Source organism: Penicillium hordei, assembly GCF_028827395.1.
Source record: "Penicillium hordei strain IBT 12815 chromosome Unknown utg000001l_segment0_segment0, whole genome shotgun sequence".
NCBI lineage: Eukaryota > Fungi > Ascomycota > Eurotiomycetes > Eurotiales > Aspergillaceae > Penicillium > Penicillium hordei.
The window spans coordinates 249,004-266,181 of NW_026623142.1; the positions used below are offsets into that span (position 1 = coordinate 249,004).

At 48.0% G+C, this 17,178-nt stretch overlaps 4 protein-coding genes across 4 annotated transcripts; 1 reads left to right on the forward strand and 3 right to left on the reverse strand.

Moving 5' to 3' along the window:
• Nucleotides 1-122: 122 nt before the first annotated feature.
• Nucleotides 123-5,232, reverse strand: N7537_000094 (DsDNA-dependent ATPase (Rad54b); the record flags this gene model as incomplete). Its single annotated transcript, XM_056891152.1, has 5 exons — nucleotides 123-2,781; nucleotides 2,849-3,073; nucleotides 3,520-4,275; nucleotides 4,333-4,908; nucleotides 4,964-5,232. 5 exons carry the CDS (start codon nucleotides 5,230-5,232, stop codon nucleotides 123-125), a joined length of 4,485 nt encoding a protein of 1,494 aa, XP_056756147.1.
• Nucleotides 5,233-7,874: 2,642 nt separating this feature from the next.
• On the forward strand, nucleotides 7,875-9,152 carry N7537_000095 (uncharacterized protein; the record flags this gene model as incomplete). Its single annotated transcript, XM_056891153.1, has 3 exons — nucleotides 7,875-7,966; nucleotides 8,022-8,303; nucleotides 8,354-9,152. 3 exons carry the CDS (start codon nucleotides 7,875-7,877, stop codon nucleotides 9,150-9,152), a joined length of 1,173 nt encoding a protein of 390 aa, XP_056756148.1.
• Nucleotides 9,153-12,543: 3,391 nt separating this feature from the next.
• N7537_000096 (ankyrin repeat domain-containing protein) lies at nucleotides 12,544-12,816 on the reverse strand (the record flags this gene model as incomplete). Its single annotated transcript, XM_056891154.1, has 1 exon — nucleotides 12,544-12,816. One exon carries the CDS (start codon nucleotides 12,814-12,816, stop codon nucleotides 12,544-12,546), a length of 273 nt encoding a protein of 90 aa, XP_056756149.1.
• Nucleotides 12,817-13,889: 1,073 nt separating this feature from the next.
• On the reverse strand, nucleotides 13,890-16,691 carry N7537_000097 (ATP-dependent Clp protease ATP-binding subunit; the record flags this gene model as incomplete). The annotated part of the gene is made up of 1 exon (XM_056891155.1): nucleotides 13,890-16,691. The coding sequence occupies one exon, from the start codon at nucleotides 16,689-16,691 to the stop codon at nucleotides 13,890-13,892; it is 2,802 nt and encodes a 933-aa protein (XP_056756150.1).
• Between the last annotated feature and the right edge of the window lie 487 nt (nucleotides 16,692-17,178).

The following is a 17,178-nucleotide window of genomic DNA, read 5'->3' on the forward strand; positions in this document are numbered from 1 at the left end:
ATATCCCACGGTCTGGGCAATTATATATCATTTTGGTCCTATATGTATAATCTAGTCTTAAATGAATGAACATGTATCACAATATACCACCCCAAAGAGCATTGTGCGAGGCACAGAGTTATCTAACTCCTGATTTCCGCCCCATTAGTCTTCTTGAAAACATATCCAATCAAGTTACACTCATCCTTCAGCATAGAAACCAGCACATCGTCATCTATGGCAGCTTCAAGCTCCTCATCTTCAGCCTCAGCCCCGGCATTAGAATCGGACTCAGCTGCAAGCAGAGTTGGGTCAATGTGCGAGTACTGAGCCAAAGACTGATGCATCTTATCTTTCTGACTTTTAGTATGGCCTTCCTTCTCTTTCGTACCCTTCTTCCCCTTCCCAGCCATCTTGGCACGATAAGTGCCGTCACGGATAGACTGTTCTTGTTTCTCCATATCCACCTCAGAAGCTTTAACAAGAGTATGAGGTTCCGGAAGCGATTCATCCGAATCATAATCATCATCAAAGTCAGAAGGCGGATCCGACAAATCCTCAACATCAGACCCACCCCCACCATCAACAGTAGCAGGCGTCACAGTCCCAGAATCAGCCTGAACACCCCGCCCACCACACTGACAACCCAACAACTCATGCGTCTGACAAGACCTGTCCTCATCAAGTCTGAACAAATCTCTCAGCTCAGCAGCAGAGAACTGCGCACCACCATTACTGATACTCTTCTCCTGCATAACACTATCGGCAAGACCAAGCTTAGTAACCTGTCTCTGCCAGATCTTCTCTTCAAGACTACCCTTGAGCAGAACACGGTAGATGCGACAAGGCCGTTTCTGGCCGTCACGGTGAATACGCGCCATAGCCTGGATATCCGTTGCCGGGTTCCAGTCTACATCGAAGAGGATGAGACGGCTCGCGCCGATCAGGTTGAGACCTGTGCCACCTGCTTTTGCGGATAGCAGGAATGCGAAGCAAGAGCTTGCGGGGAGGCGGTTAAAGTCATCTACCAGACCTTGACGTTTTTGGGCTGGTGTGCTGCCGTCGAGACGGAGGTAGGGGAGCCCTAGGGAGGTGAGGAGGGTTGCAAGGAGGGAGAGGGTTGAAGTGTAGTTTGAGACGAGGACTATTTTCTCGTCTGTTTTGTTGCGAATTGCGTCGAGAAGTTGGTCGAGGACGCGGATCTTCGCGCTGGAGGATGGGGATAGGTGGCGGTGGAGGGGTTGGGGAATGGACTCGATGAGGGCGGTCATTGTTTCGTTGGGGGTGTTGTTGTTGTTTCTGGCTGCTAGAAGGGAAGGGCTGTTGCTGAGCTTTTTGAGGATCGTTATTAGCTGCAGGGCGCTTTCAGCGTTGCCCATTGCGGTTTGGAAGATTGGGGAGGCGAGGACAGCTTTGTAGATGTTGGCTTGAGGGCGGGTTGGTTTGCAGAAGAGGACGTATTCGGTCTTTGGAGGGAGGTATTTGGCCAGGATGTCTGCTGTTCGACGGAGCATAAATTTGGATGTGAGTTCTCGCAGCTCTTCGCCTCTGGACTCTCCTTTCTCGATGTCCTTGCTCGTTGCTTCTGGCTGTCTGCTGCGAACGATTGGGGTCTCGAACTCTCGAATGAAGGACTTGAAACTTCCAAGGATCCCGGGATTCACAAGGTCCACGGCTGCAAAGAACTCTTTTAGATCATTTTGGATTGGCGTGCCGGAGAGAATAACTCTCTTCACGGCGCTGAGCGACTGGATCGCCTGACCACTCTTGTTCTGCAATGTCTTGAGCCTGTGCCCTTCGTCGGCGATAATGATATCGACTCCAGAACTATTCGCCAAAGCTTCCTGGACCGTTCGGAGCTTTTCATATCCAACAATCATGATACTATAAGCCCGGCCCTTGGTGAAATCCGTAAGACGCTTACTCTTATCATCGAAGACAAAAACTCCAATGCGCTCATTGCCAAGCCACTTGCGGAACTCCTTCCGCCAGTTATTGATAAGAGTGACAGGACACACAATCAAAGCCTTCTTAATAACAGGCGGGGCTTCAAAGACGGGATTCTGCTTGAGCAGAGTCCAAAGCAGCGTAATAGTCTGCAAAGTCTTTCCCAAGCCCATGTCATCCGCCAGAATGGCACCTTCTCCATTAAACGACCGCATGCCCATCACACACTCATACAAGAACTTTACACCCTCACGCTGATGTGGCCGCAAGTGCTTGGTCAAAAGCGGATCAACAACAACATCCACAACCTGCCTTCCGCTCGGCACAGACTTCGGCTGCGGCATAACCAACGCACCAACCGCCTTGGGATCATGACGCGGAACGACCTTCCCCATAACCTTGGGAGTAACCGTATTCTTAAGTAGGGGTGCCCTATAAGCCGCAAACGCCGCCGGTGCGGTTCCAGGGTTCGCATTGGGGTTGGTAACTAGAGCCAGAGAGCGCTTTAGGGACTGTGTGCGTTCCGCTGCTGTAGGCTTGCGTACTTCACCCTTCTTTCGAGAGGGGAGGGCTTCTTTCTTGGGCGTGGGGACCAGGTCCGGCATAGAGGTACGTGCAGGCTTCGTGTCTTCCAAGAACCTTCTCCCAGAGAAATATTCCTTGCGTGATATCTCGGAATCGATCTCAACCTCTTTGCCAGAGATAGACAGTGTTGCTCCCGGCTCGAGGCGGGCTTCGTGCACCTTCCGCCCCATCTCCTTTCCGGCAATGTCTCGTAGATAGACGAGTTCTCCGCGGGTAGAGAGGATCCCGTCTCCATCCCATGTTTTGTGCTTCTTGGCGCTTGGTTTGCGCCTGTCTGGGTTAGCTGGTTCGGTGTAATTGTTACACCCTGTGAGGGATCAACGTTCTAAGGACCTACCAGAGAACATTGAAGTATCTTTCATCGGATGTATCGTCTTTGGTCGATTCACTGGATGGCGACTGTGTCACATTATCTGATCCTCGATTGTTGACTTGTAGGAGTGGCTTCCGACTGGCTATTGGTGCCGATTGCACATCCTGTGCAGGTTCGTCTCCGAGGCGGGGCTTTTTGGTAGGACGACTAGGCTCGTCGGGGGCACCGGTGGATGATGTAGCAGGGTTCCTAATTAAAGGGGATTTGAAGGGTTTGAAGACCATGGCTGTGTTGGTCTTCTTTTTTCCTTGATTCTAGATGGTGTGGGGATGAGGACGCGACACGGGTGCGGAACGCGTAGTCACGTGATCTAATATATCACTTTTGTGGATCAACTGGGTCTAGAATCAGGAAACACTTAACTTGATTTAAATATTCAACTATTAATACTGGTATGGAAAGTGCGCATTTTAGAAAAAAAGGTGGGTAGACAAATGAATATGGATTATACTTTTACAGTACCTATATATAGAGTCGGAAAAAGCCCAACACGAATAGAAATGTACAAATGGTGTATATAAGGTGAAGTCGCATCATAAAAAGGAGCATTTTATAGCCGTGCAGTGAAGAAAAGGCCGTGACAAGCAGAATGGTATACGCCGAATATTCCCTCCAACATCCCCAAGGAGATTTACCGAGCATCGTCAGCAAGAGCCTTGTCAGTCAACGGGACATGTTTCGGGCCCACGTAAGAACTCTGGTGGATGAACCACCAGATGGTAACGAAGATGGACAGACCACCTGTCATCAAACTGGCGTAGTTCATCGTCGCGGCGCTAGTGGGGATGGCGTAAGGGAAGCAGAAGATGACAGCGAAGACAATGATGTAAACACAGGACAGGGAATTGACGACGTAGCCAATGGTGTTGTTCATGAAGAAGTAACCAGGGACGAAGGACGAACGGCGGGTCAAGATGTGGGGGAAGATAGCCATGAAGTACGAAAGACTGGACAACTGCACGAAGCATCCCACAAATGCGCTGAAGGCGGTAGACGAGCCAAGGTAGATACACGCTAGCACGGTGATGAAGCCACAGCAGGCCAGGGTGGCGTTGAAGGGGTTCTTGAACCTGGGGCTGATAGTTCCAAGCCATCCCGAGAATGGAGTGGCGCCGTCGCGAGAAATGGTCCAGAGCGTACGGCCGGCGGTGATGTAGCAGCCGCAGGCAGTAATAAAGGTAGGCAGGAAAGCGACGACTAGGAGACCCACAGAGCCGGCATGGGAGCCGGTGGCTTGGCGGTAGATCTCAGCGAGGGGGAAGAAGGTGCTAGGGTCGGACACCTTGCTGAGGTCGTTAATAGAATAGAAGATCGCGATCATGTAGCAGATACCAGTGACAAAACCAACTCCCATCTGGGCCAAGATAGCCTTGGGGATGTTTCGGCTTGGCCTGTAAGTTCAAGTCAGCATTGATAATAGATGGGAATGGGAAAATAGTAAGACTGACTTGGGGATCTCCTCGGCCAAGTGAGATGAGCAGTCAGGGGTGCCAACACTGTAAGCACCGTTGAGCATACCAGCGACAAAGACAAATCCTTGCTGGGAATAACCGGTTGCGTTATCCCAAGATGCCCACACGAGCTTGTCGGTGGCATATCCTGAGCCAGTCACATGAGGCATCACAGCGCACACGACGATAGTAACGAACACACCAGCGAGAATGAAGAACAAGCCGAGGTTTCCGATGTGAGGCAGGAAGCGGTTCATGAAAAGCACGACGCAGCAGCAAGCCCAGGTGCAGAGGAGGAAGCTGACGAAAACGTTCCATTGTGAGGGCACGAATTCGGGATGCATCTGTACATACATAGCCACAGTCTGCTGAGCCAGAATCAAAGACATGGAGGCGGCACCGAGAACCCAAGCCAGGCAGTTCCACCATCCGGCGTAGAATCCACACACGCGACCGTACTTGCTTCCTGCGGTGATAGTTGCCCAATGGTAGACACCACTAGATGAGGGCATACCCGATGCCAATTCGGCAATTGATGCGGCGACTAACCAGTAGCAGACAGACACAGCCATGCTGAATAAGGGGTTAGCTTTGGGTTTGTTAGACCGGTAAGGAAGGGGCGATATACAATTCATAGATAGTTCCTGCAAGTCCACCATTGCTCAGGGCCACAACAACACTACCACCTTGAGCAATCCACGTGTTTCCTGTCGTCACGGCCACAGCACAAATACTGATAAGGCCAAAGTTCCGCTCTAGTTCCTGACGATGGCCCGAGGCGTTGACCAACTCTCCATCGATTGGGCCATCGTGAGTATAATCCGGCGTAGGTGCGATCTCCTTCTCAGGGACGTAGCTGACCTCCTTCGGCGAATAATCGATTTCAGACCCAGACATATTCGACGTATTTTGGGAATTTCCCTAAACACAAGAATACTCCTTGACGTATAATACTCCGGAACGCACCTCCCAGGTTAAAAAATGACAATGTGAAGAATCGAGGTGAACACAGGAAGAGAAAGGGAGTGAAAGTAGGCGTACAACGTATATTATCAATGTCACGGCTAGGCCGATCAGATCAGGTCTGGTTCGACCATCCATGGATGAATTCCCCTCCCGACCCACACTTCATCTTTCTCAATCTTTAGCCAATCAACGTTCATGGCAGCACATCATTCGGTGGCCAAGTGGTTCAGAGTGGAGTCGATCCAGAGTTGTCATTGGACGAAGTAGGAGGCAAGGGTGTTACATTGTACTCCAACGGAAACTCTAGCAAGTAAACGCGGCTGCATGGCTGCATTGCGCTTAACCCAGAAGGGGAGCTTCAGCAGAAAGGATTTTCCATCTCCCTTAGTGTCTTTTGGTTCCTTTGAACTTCGGCCTCATCTCTACTTCTTTCTTGTTTGGGGAGATAAGAGATACTCTGGGGCTCTTTGGCGGGTCTATTAACCCCAGACCCTGCTTAGATTGATGCCGTTCATCGCCATACTCTAAATAGATGTCCATCGGCTCCTTAGAAGTATGTACAACTTACATAAACATAAAATATCTGCCTAGGTGGCATGTTGAAGTTGATATTTTCATGCATGTCACTCTGTACCCACATACAATATACATAGTATGCACTTTCTTCTAGTAGTTCCCCTATTTGAATTTAAAAACATAACTTTGCGTAAGTGAGACAGCCTAATAAACGACAACCAACTACACGAAGTACTCCATATCTGGTAAACTAAAGTGCAAAAGTGGGCTAAATGCGAACCCGAGTAAATCCGTTACTGGCCCAGACGCATAAAAATCCCACCGTCCTAATGATAGAGTCTAGTAATATAAAGTAGTACTGATTGTGGGCACAAACAATCTATGCTTGTCAAGCTAATACGACAGGGGTGTGTCTCATCTAGGGCGTATATAGGGCTAGAGGGTGGCCTTAGGTCAGCCTCTATACCCACTTAAGACCATTGCCACAATATAAAGTACCCAATCTATCGAGAGTAAATCAATTAGAAAGTTCGAAACCGTCTGAGGCAAGAGTCCGGAGCTCTTGGCCTTGAGCCAGAACGTTCGGAAGTATCGAGTAGCTGAATGTGGATAGTGCTGACAAGGTGACTCGCACTTTAGCCTCAGATCTAGTGGGCACAGTGATTAGACAACGTGGTCTAGTTGATATTTCGCCTCTAGATTAATTGAATGCTATAAATTGAATGACTAATTAAGGAGTATAAAAGAATAAATTAATTTGGATAGTGCATTGTACGGAGTATGTACGGAGTTCGGAATACCCATGTCGGCAGCGAAGAAATTAATCGTCTTCAAACCTTCAAGCTAAAATTTAGCGTAGAGTAAATTATGAGACATGGAATACTTTTCCGAATATTCCGAAGCTTTGAACCTTACAATATCAAGTTCCTTCTAATATTTTGATCACAGTTACAGGGTCCCTTTTTCCAGTTCATGCCAATCTGTAACTCTGTACATCATATGTTAGAACTTGGCTCTGGTCCCACAAGATTAAGGAGACCTCCGTTCCGAGTAAGGATCCGTTCCGGTCCCACCTGGGCACTTTCCCAAAATCCCTCAAAGGGAAAAGGCTCGGACCAATCAATGTCTCATCCATGGATGTGGTTGGGCCCACCTTTTACACTTATAGCTAGTGGCAAACTCAGAATATCTCAATTCCCCGATCTGGCAGGTCTTCGTCCTCTCGACCTGTTTTGAGTGAACTCTACCGAGCACAAACTTGGGTGCCGCTATGTCCGAAAGCAAGAAAATGTTGATACTTCGGGATTTCTCCAATATCAAGTTACCCAAATATTCATTGACAAACCCTTGGAAAATTGGGTGATCATCCTCTCAGCTCCTCCACTGTGGGCCATTTCCCCCAGATAGAAAGAGCCATGTCTATCTTCGCTTAGGTGACGGTTTGCCTTGGTGATTGGGTGTAGCAACTTACAGATGTGTTCATCTGTCCTCTTGCCTAGTCAAGCAGGTAGATAACAATTAGGTTCGTTAGATAGATTCGTTATGGATCTCAGTACTGCATAAGGATAGTAAAATTCCATTAAATTTAGTAAATCTAGTAAATTGAAAGGGCTAAAAGGCTCCAGGGCAGCTAAACCGTAAACACAGGATTAGAGGAAATTCCAGAGTAAGTCCAGGTAAAGTGGACCGATGACCAAATTGGCCGTTCACAAATCAGAATGCAATAATGAAATCAATTTCCCGAACTAATCTCATCCAAGGAAACACTCGCCATCAAGAAGTATCCACTGTCCAATGGCGATTCTCTGTATTCTATCTTTGAATGATTGGCGTTTTTATCCTCTGCATCCTTTACCATACCTACCATACATCGAAGGTTCTAACACACTTCGAATCACACCCCTGTCGTACGGTCATCGGCATATGCAGGATCGAGGCTAGGAACCCTATACATAGTACCTTATACCCCGGCTAATCTATTAAAATGTGAGTGCGCCACTTTACTCTCGTTTCTTCCCTTGGATCCTGTTAACCTGAATTCGAGCAGGCCAGGGGCAATGTCTGGCTTAGGAGGTCACTTCGCGGTGGAATTCGCCCGTGAAACATGGGCTCTATATTCCATAGGCGTACTAGGTGCCATCTTGCGATGGTAAGTATTAATTGGATATCCAGAAGTACAAGCACTAATAAGAGATCTTTGACAGGGTTGCTCGTGTTCGACGTTTAGGCGTTCGCAATCTCCAGATCGATGACTATCTTATGCTCTTCGCAGTATTTTGGTATACGATACTATGTGTCTCATTAAATGAAGTCGCTTCCGGTGGCGGGTCAAATCTCATGACCGAAGAGGATAAGCTACACTTGACGGATGAAATCATCGCTGAACGAGTGCGCGGTAGCAAATGGGTCTTTGTGTCGGAACATTCCTTTATTCTTTGCGTCTGGGCTTTGAAAGCATGCATGCTGGTGATCTATGCGCGTATCACGTATGTCGAATCTCGATTTGGAGCTTGTTCTTTTCGCTAACAACCAACAGTGAAGGATTGAAGCAGAAACGCTGGATCAACTATATCGCAATATATGTTGCACTAGGATTTGTCGCAACCGAATTGTCGCTCTTCCTACTTTGTCGCCCATTATCACACTACTGGGCCGTCGTCCCAACGCCAGAATACCAATGTTTCTCTTACCAATATTACGAAATCATCCAAGGCTGCATCTCAATCTCAGCCGACATCTTCATGCTCCTCATCGCCATCCCGATGCTAGTCCAAGTCCGCGTCCCGCTTAAGCAAAAGGTGATCCTAACTGTCCTCTTCGGCATGGGAATCTTCGTCATCGTCGCCGCCGTCCTGAACAAGGTGTACTGTCTCGTTCCCTATCTAATTTCCTACGTCTACATGAACTGGTACTTCCGGGAAGCAACTGTCGCCATCCTAGTCACCAATCTACCGCTAGTCTGGTCCCTGCTCCGCGACGTTTTCCCCGCCCTCAAGAGCTGGACCGGAGGCTCCAAGCGTGGCACCGATCGCTACAAGTCCGGGCCCTGGACCAGCAAGGGTGGCTCCAATATGCCTCCCTATGGCCCACCCAGCCATGCGCGCTCGGGAGATTTCGGCATGCAAGAATTCGAGGGTACTACTACGATTACCCCGACAAAGGCGACGGCATCCGATGTCAGTATCGGCGAAGAGCGCGATGCGAGCAGTGATGATGGTTCAGCCCGCGCCTTGCGCATTCGTCAGGATATTACCGTTACAGTGCAGCATGACTCGCGGCCGGAGGATTATGATGCGAATTCTTCGCGTATTACGCGCGCCCGGGAGGATGTCTAATCGACTCCTATACACCGAGAAAAGTCTCTTGTCTCTTTTTTACGAATCCATGAAGTCCCTGAGGGCGGCTTGATACCCGGTCCTGTATTATTGCGATTTTATTTTGTCTGTACATGTTTACTTCTACACCCTACTGTTTCTTTTTTGTTTCATGACATATTTGAAAGACCTGTTTTTTAGATATAGAGTTTATCCTTGGAACATACCTACTAAAAGTCCAAATCCATGAATTGCATATACCACTATGGCTTGAATTGCGTATGCCGCTAACTACAATCTCCACCATCATTTCCACAGAGCATCCTACCAAAATTGGACTCTGCTCCCAACTACCGTATGTATGTATACCCAAACCCCACGGCAAGTGGATTAACCGCTCAAAGACAGATCAAACCTTGGAAAATATGCCATCGCAAAACGCTGATCTCCCGGCACCTTGCATCAAGATGTGCCGATCCTATCGGCATTGGATGGCCACGCTCTAAGCTGGGAAGGGATTGGCCTAGGGCATTGAACAGCCGAATTTGAGTTAAGTTCTTTGACCTCTCCATGGAGAGGTTGGGCGAACCGGAAAACATGGCTCGGGCGCAATGGAGGCATTCCAGAAAATCACGTCGATATTAATCACTCTATCCTCGGTTCAGATAACTAGTTAGCCAGGGCTTAGTGGCTGGGCTATGTAGATATTCTGTGGCGTTACTGGCCTGCTTATGTGGGACATTGTGAATGTACAGGGATCGTTCATGCCGGTAATTATTATGCGTAATCCTGTCGAAGTTAGAGTTGTTTTACATATATCTCCATACTCGACACATCATATTAGAATCATCTACTCCGTACTCTGTTTAGACTATACAACATAACAGCATAATAATATTGGGCACCAACGGCTACAATTTGTGTATCATATAGCGGTGACTACCCCAAAATAGGACAAACCTTCGTATCAACTGAACAGTGGTTCACCCACAAGGTTGCCCCTCCACAACCAGTCGATCGGCGGATCAACCTTGGGAAAAGCTGGTCCAAGCCGTCAATAGGCCAGCTCTGTATCCATGGATACTTGCTGGCATTTCGTGCTGGTACCATGGACAAGCTCAAGCTATCTCTGGATGACTTGGGGTCGGTACTCAAACATTCCTCGGATTATCGCGGGATCTGCGTGGAGAGAGATATGTGAGGTTGATAAGGGGAAATGGAAGTGATTATCAATTGTTGTCGGTCATATCTCGCAGAATTCTCACATTCGTTTACGCGGTGTATTTTAATATATATTGCCTAGAAATTGTAATGGATACCTATGTAGGGAGGTCTTATTAGAAGGATGTTTTAATATAAAATTTCAAGTTGTTGCATTGAGAAGACCTTGGCATCCAGCCACGTAAGTTCAATCTGAGTTTCAACTGAGTTTCAGCGACCCAGCGTTCCAGCACGGTCTCCAACTTCCATATATTATACCTCGTTATAAACTACATCGTCTTATTCTTCTAGATCTCGCTTGGAAGCCCAACCACGTGTATTTGGTCTCATTTTTGAGTGAAAAGACGATCGCCTACTCTGTGTCCCTATTCTAGTAACTTGCACGGATAATCTTCGGTGTTTCATTCCGATATGAGCTGAAGGATTCACCTAAAAAATTAGCGTAACGGGCTCGGTATTAATTACATGACTATGTGCAGAGTAAGGATAATACAACATATTCAGTACTCCATACTTCCTAAGTGGATCCCCTAGACCGAACACATGTACATAACACCGACAAGTTCTATTTTTCGATAAGGAGGGGGTAATATCGTTTTCGTTTTCTTTTTGCTAGTTTTTTTAATTATCTTCTGTCCCTTCTCTGTTTTCGGCCGGAATGACCCCGTTTACCCCACCGTCAACTCCGAAAGACCTCGCTCTTCAGTTGCGACGGTGCTCGCGCACTCCGGATATTTTGGCCCCCAATCCTCTCGCTTAGGCATTTGCTTAGGCTAGTCTAGGTGGCTATGGAATACTCACCCGAACAGGAGTTTTGACCGATCATTCAGTGTTCAGGTATCGGGTACTCCGTACAATAGTGTACATATATTTATAGTTTGTTATATGTCATACATATGCAGGACAGGCAAAGAATTTTCGATGTAACGCTACACCACATATGGGGCAAATTGTAAGACTATTTGCCTTCACTCTAGCTACATCTCGTAGGTACGCCGGTCGCCATGAGGGAGATGCATGGGTAATCGCTGGGAACGGTGTTTGATTCGCTGCTGCTAGTATAAAATATTCGAGAACCCTGTTCGGCAGTTCCGTGCAGGTACAGGGATATACCCCTGTAAGAGGTTGCAGGTTGCATCACTTCAGGCTAGTTACAAGCTAAGAATACATGGGCATAAATGTTTAACCCTGAAGAATGGCTAAGCAATCTTCTGTGTTAAGGAAAGACGTCAAAAAAAAGGTTCTTTCATATTGTGGAAGACATCTACATTCCTTCGATGCTGGTCAACATCTATCACAAGCAACTTGCATAGCTCAAACTATAGAATCTTAATTCCCACCCCTGGCCAATCCCAAACATAAGCTCACTTTTACGCAACACTCCCGGGGTACTCGGCACCTACATCATACTATTGAAGTTTCAAGACAGGATTTATTTAAAGTTTGGAGTTTGGATGGCATAGATGGATCTGGATCTGGATCTGGACCGCACAGACGCGCAGCCCTGCGGACCCTCTTTCCTCTGCTGCAAAGAAACTGCATGGTCCTTGAGTTGTAATATACCACTTACCACGGTAGTGGGCATGTCATTCAGCTAGATAGGGTTGTATTTTTTCCAATTCTCGGGTTGCGGCGGATGATAAGAGTTAAGATGACTCGAATTTTTTGGGTCTCATGCAGCATCATCGGCTGGTAACAGATCATGTCGCTTCTCACGAGTTAATAAAGATTGCTTTTTATATCAATGAGGATAGCTAGGCGATTACATATTTGACTACGCGCAATCTCCCTTAGTATCTATAATCTTCCTTATTTTTGTCTTTCTCGACTTTTGGTGCTAACAAAAAGATCAATATAGTCTATGAACTGAGGCCTTCACAACTTCGTAATTCGGTACTCCATACAAACTGTATATAACGTACTCTTCGAGCCAAGTCTATTCCTTAACAACAAAAATCTCTATGAACATATCCCTTCCTTTTTCGGTTTTCTCATCTTGACACTTTGTCTAGCTCCGCAGTTTCTTCTTCATCTCATCCAACATACCACTCTCCTCCCAATAAAACATTTTGCTCTTCGTAACACACAGAGTCAACAGTCCAATTAGAGAATGACTTGAGAAAATTAGGCACGGCATGATGGCCCTGATATACTCAATCCGGTCATTCTCGCCAGTCATCACCCCTTCATTTTAGAGCTGTACCATATCCAGTCGGCCATGGTCAGCAGGGGCCTCGAGCGCCGTTCTTCCATATTGCTCAGCCCTGGAGGGGGGTTGTTGGACGTTAGCACCGGCACCAAAGAGTCTGCGGGCAATTCCAATATAGCCCTGAATTGCGGCAAATTGCAATGCTGTCGGCACGCTGTGTGATACTGGTTCTTTATTCACATTTACTCCTGCTTCGAGGAACAAATCCACAAGCTCCATGTTTCCTTGCTTTGTAGCCTGCTGTAGCGGGGACATGGTATGCCTATGTCTTCTTAGATATACAACATAGGTATCCAGAGATCGTTTGGGCATAGGCAAGAAGACGTTTTATCACCCGCTAAGAATACCCGCCGCGGGAGACTTGTATATCACACCAACAATTAAATCGTTCGATAGGCGGACTTTAGAGCCACTCAACTCAGCCCGAGTCTGACTCTCAAATGTGCGGAGTCGTGCCATTGGTGGATTATCTTAAGGTATGGCCGGGGGTTGTACCTTTATCGTGATAGAATATGAGAGGAAAGAAATTATATAACCCGAAAAGCGAGACCTGGAGGCCCTACAGGGTATAATTTGTATATTATCATCATCTATTCATATATTCTAGAATAATTCTCAATTCAATACTCATAAATTGCACCCCTATCTCAGCGGTAGAGCAAAAGTTGCAAATATTGAAGCCCACAATATATATATACAAGAATAGTCAACCCCTTCATGTATTTTTAGGTGTCTTTCTTTAGGGCGATAAAAAAAAAACATCCTTTGTGCAAGAGACTTCTCTATGTATATATAACAAATGTTCAATGGGGTAGATAGTTGATTTATGTTCATGCATATCATATATAGTTGTGTTATAGGAAGTATCTAACACAGAGTCTCTCGAGGTCTGTTTATCCAAGTGCTAGTATCTAGCAAGCTTTTTTTTCCCTTTCGCTATGTACATGTGGTTTAGAATTAGTTTAACTTACTCATTCAGAATTCACCCAACGACGATGGTGGCATGGACTTCATGATTATTTTGATCTACAATACGCCTGGAGGTATTCTATGTGTGGATTTCGGAATAAATAAACTTATATTAACATGACCGTTGCTGAGACTGATAAGCCTTCGAATCAAAGGCGATCCACCCAGCGAAGACTATATAAGTACATGAAAAGAGAATGCGAAGAGTGCTAACGCCGTGCGAACGTAATAAAGCGAATCCAAAAAAACAAAACCATTAAAAAAGAGCCGTGTATCATTTCATCATTGCTGAGTATGTTCAAACCGTTTTATGTATCGCATTTTGGAAGAATAGGAAATCTTAAGAAAACCGGATCTGTTTAATCATCGTACAGATCAGGGGAGACGGGATCATCATTCATCTCATCGTCGAAATCAACCTCGTCCATCATATCATCATCGCTATCATCACTGCTCTCACCAATCTCGTGGTTAGGCAGGACGTCAATGCGACCTTCGCGCATGACGACTTGGGCAATCTCGCCATCCTTGATGCTTCCGCGCAAAATGAGCACAGCGAGGCGGTTGAGGACCTCGCGCTCGATGAGTCGACCCAGTGGACGAGCACCGTAGGCTGGGGAGTAGCCTGCTGCGCCGAGGTAGTCCTTGACTTCATCTGTGCACTGGATAGTGACATTGCGCTCGTTGCTATCGAGCCGCTTCTGGACCTCGGAGAGACGGAGGTCCACGATCTTGCGGATCTCGCGCCTGGTGAGACGGTTGAAGATGACGGTGCTGGAGATACGGTTGAGGAATTCGGGCAGGAAGTAGTTGCGCAGTGCTTCCATGACCAACTCGCGGGTCTGGGGGTCGATGCGACCGTCCTTGGTAGTGGGGCGGGCGAGATATTGAGCACCCAGATTAGAGGTCATGACAACAATACAGTTCCTTGCGTCGACAATACGGCCCTGGCCGTCGGTGATACGGCCATCATCCATGAGCTGCAAGAGTACAGTGAGAACTTCCTTTGCGGCCTTCTCAACCTCGTCAAAGAGCAAGATGGAGAATGGGCGACGGCGAAGGCTTTCAGTAAGTTGGCCACCGGCGTCATGGCCAACGTATCCGGGGGGTGCACCGATCATACGGCTGAGCGAGTGGCGCTCTTGATATTCGGACATGTCGAACCGGATCATTGCCTTTGGATCATCGAATAGGAATTCGGCAAGCGCTTTTGTGAGCAGTGTCTTACCGGTACCGGAGGGACCACAGAACAAGAAGCTGGGGGGCGAGTTAGGGTTACTGAGACCTGAGCGCTGCAAGCGAATGGCGTTGGAGACCGAGACGACGGCTTCCTTCTGACCGACAACAACTTTGCCAAGGTACTTCTCCATGTTGAGCAGCTTGTCCTTTTCGGTGGTTTTGAGTCTCGTGACAGGGATACCGGTCCACCGCCCAACGATTTCATTGATCTGGTCGGGACCAACTGCATCGGCAAGGAGTGCTTCACCAGCATCGCCGGATTGAGCGCGACGTTCAGCATCGGCCCTGGCCCGGTCAGCCTCGAGACGCTCGATGAGGGTTTTGGTCTCTGGGATGGCATAGTATTCGAGATCAGCAGCTGTCTGAGTGTCGCCTGAACGTTCAGCTTCGTCACGCTTGACCTTGAGAGAGTCAAGCTTGATCTTGGCATCCTGTACTTCGCGGCTGCGTTGCTTTTCACTTTCGTACTTCTCGCGCATAGGCCGGAGCTCCTCGCCAACATTGGCAGCTTCCTGTTTGGCAGCCTCAAGACGAGCCTTGGATGCGTCGTCCTGCTCACGCGATAGGGCGTGGATTTCGATCTGAAGCTGGCGGGCCTTTCTTTCCAGTGTGTCGAGAGCTTCTGGCTCGGACTCGCGAGTGACTCGGACTGCAGCTGCAGCCTCATCAATCAAATCGACCGCAGAATCGGGGAGTCGACGAGCTGTCAGGTAGCGGGACGCGAGAGTGGCGGCAGTGACGATAGCTCCGTCGAGAATATTAACACCGTGGTGAGCTTCGTATTTCTCCTTCAGACCACGAAGAATAGAGATGGTCTCTGGGACTGTAGGTTCCTTGACAAGGACCTGCTGGAATCGTCGCTCGAAGGCCTGATCCTTCTCAATATACTTGCGGTATTCAGAGAGGGTCGTGGCACCAATACAATGCAGCTGGCCACGAGCCAGCATGGGCTTCAGAAGGTTAGCAGCGTCCATACCGCCTTCGCCGCTAGATCCAGCGCCCATAAGCAGGTGAATCTCATCCACGAAGAGAACGATAGTATCCTTGGAGTCTTCAATCTCCTTGAGAACACCCTTCATACGTTCTTCGAATTCACCTCGGTATTTGCTGCCCGCAACGAGAGAACCAACATCAAGAGAGAGAAGACGGCACTGAGCCAGATTGGCAGGAATATCGGCATTGACAATACGGCGAGCGAGACCTTCGACAATGGTGGTCTTACCCACACCGGGCTCACCGATAAGCACGGGGTTGTTCTTTGTACGTCGACTGAGAATGCGAATGACGCGACGGATTTCCTCCTCTCGACCAATGACCGGATCGATCTTACCCTCCCGAGCCAAGGAAGTCATATCAATGGTGAACTTCTTCAGGTTCTCATTCTCTCCTTCCGCATCGGCGGTTTTGGAGTCGACCCGCTTTGTACCACGGATTTGCTGGATAGCAGTGTCGATCAACTTGAGGTTGGGGATATTGGCATCGCCCAGAGCACGCTGAACCTGTGAATCTTGGCAGACAGACTGGATGAGATGATCAACTGCAACGAAGCTATCCTTTTGGGTTTTCGACAAATCGGTGGCTGATCGAATGACTTTGGAGAGTTGGGGAGAAACGCTAGGGTTTTCTGGAGGGGGATCTTGACTCGGTAGGCGGACTAGTAGTTTCATGAGCGATCGGTCGAGGAGCTGAGAGTCACCGTGAGCTCGGTCGACAACCTGGCGGAAGAGAGGGGCGGTTGAGGAATCGTGGGAGGAGTGGGCACCAGAAGGAGTCTGTTGATCTTCAGACTCGTCTGGGGAGGGATTGAGCAGCGCGACTGCCAAGTGAAGAGGCATGATCTGGGAGTGCGCATATTGCTCGCAGAGGCCGCTGGAGTCCAGCAAGGCCTTGTTGGCCCGATCTGTGAACTGGACGCCGTTCATCTTGAACGGGTAAGTGGGGGGATATCAATAGTTGTATACGCTGGTGTTTCGAGAGATCGGATCGCAGTGGTGGTGTAAGAGTAGAAAGTAATTGAGCTAGTAAACTTGATGAATGTACAACTTGAAGCACGATGATGCAAGTTCATATACTTCAGACGCGTGGGGTGCCCGAAGCTGCCATTAGGTCCATGTCGTCACTACTGGGTTCCACCGCCTTCCAGAAGCTGCCTGACGTTGTCTGACTTTGCCTGACAGCGCTAGGATCACCCGAAGATAACGGAGAAACTGTTACTCCGGATAAACCACATGTCACTCTCTAGTGAGATACACTCAATGACACTTCGATTGTTACACACACATACATTATAGTTAGTTAATTAGTCAATTACCACTTTATTACATAAGGCAACAGGTACCAATATAGTTGCATAGTCTAGGCCTCAGGAGGTTATATAGGTAATAGACAGTACCGCCTACAACATCGGCA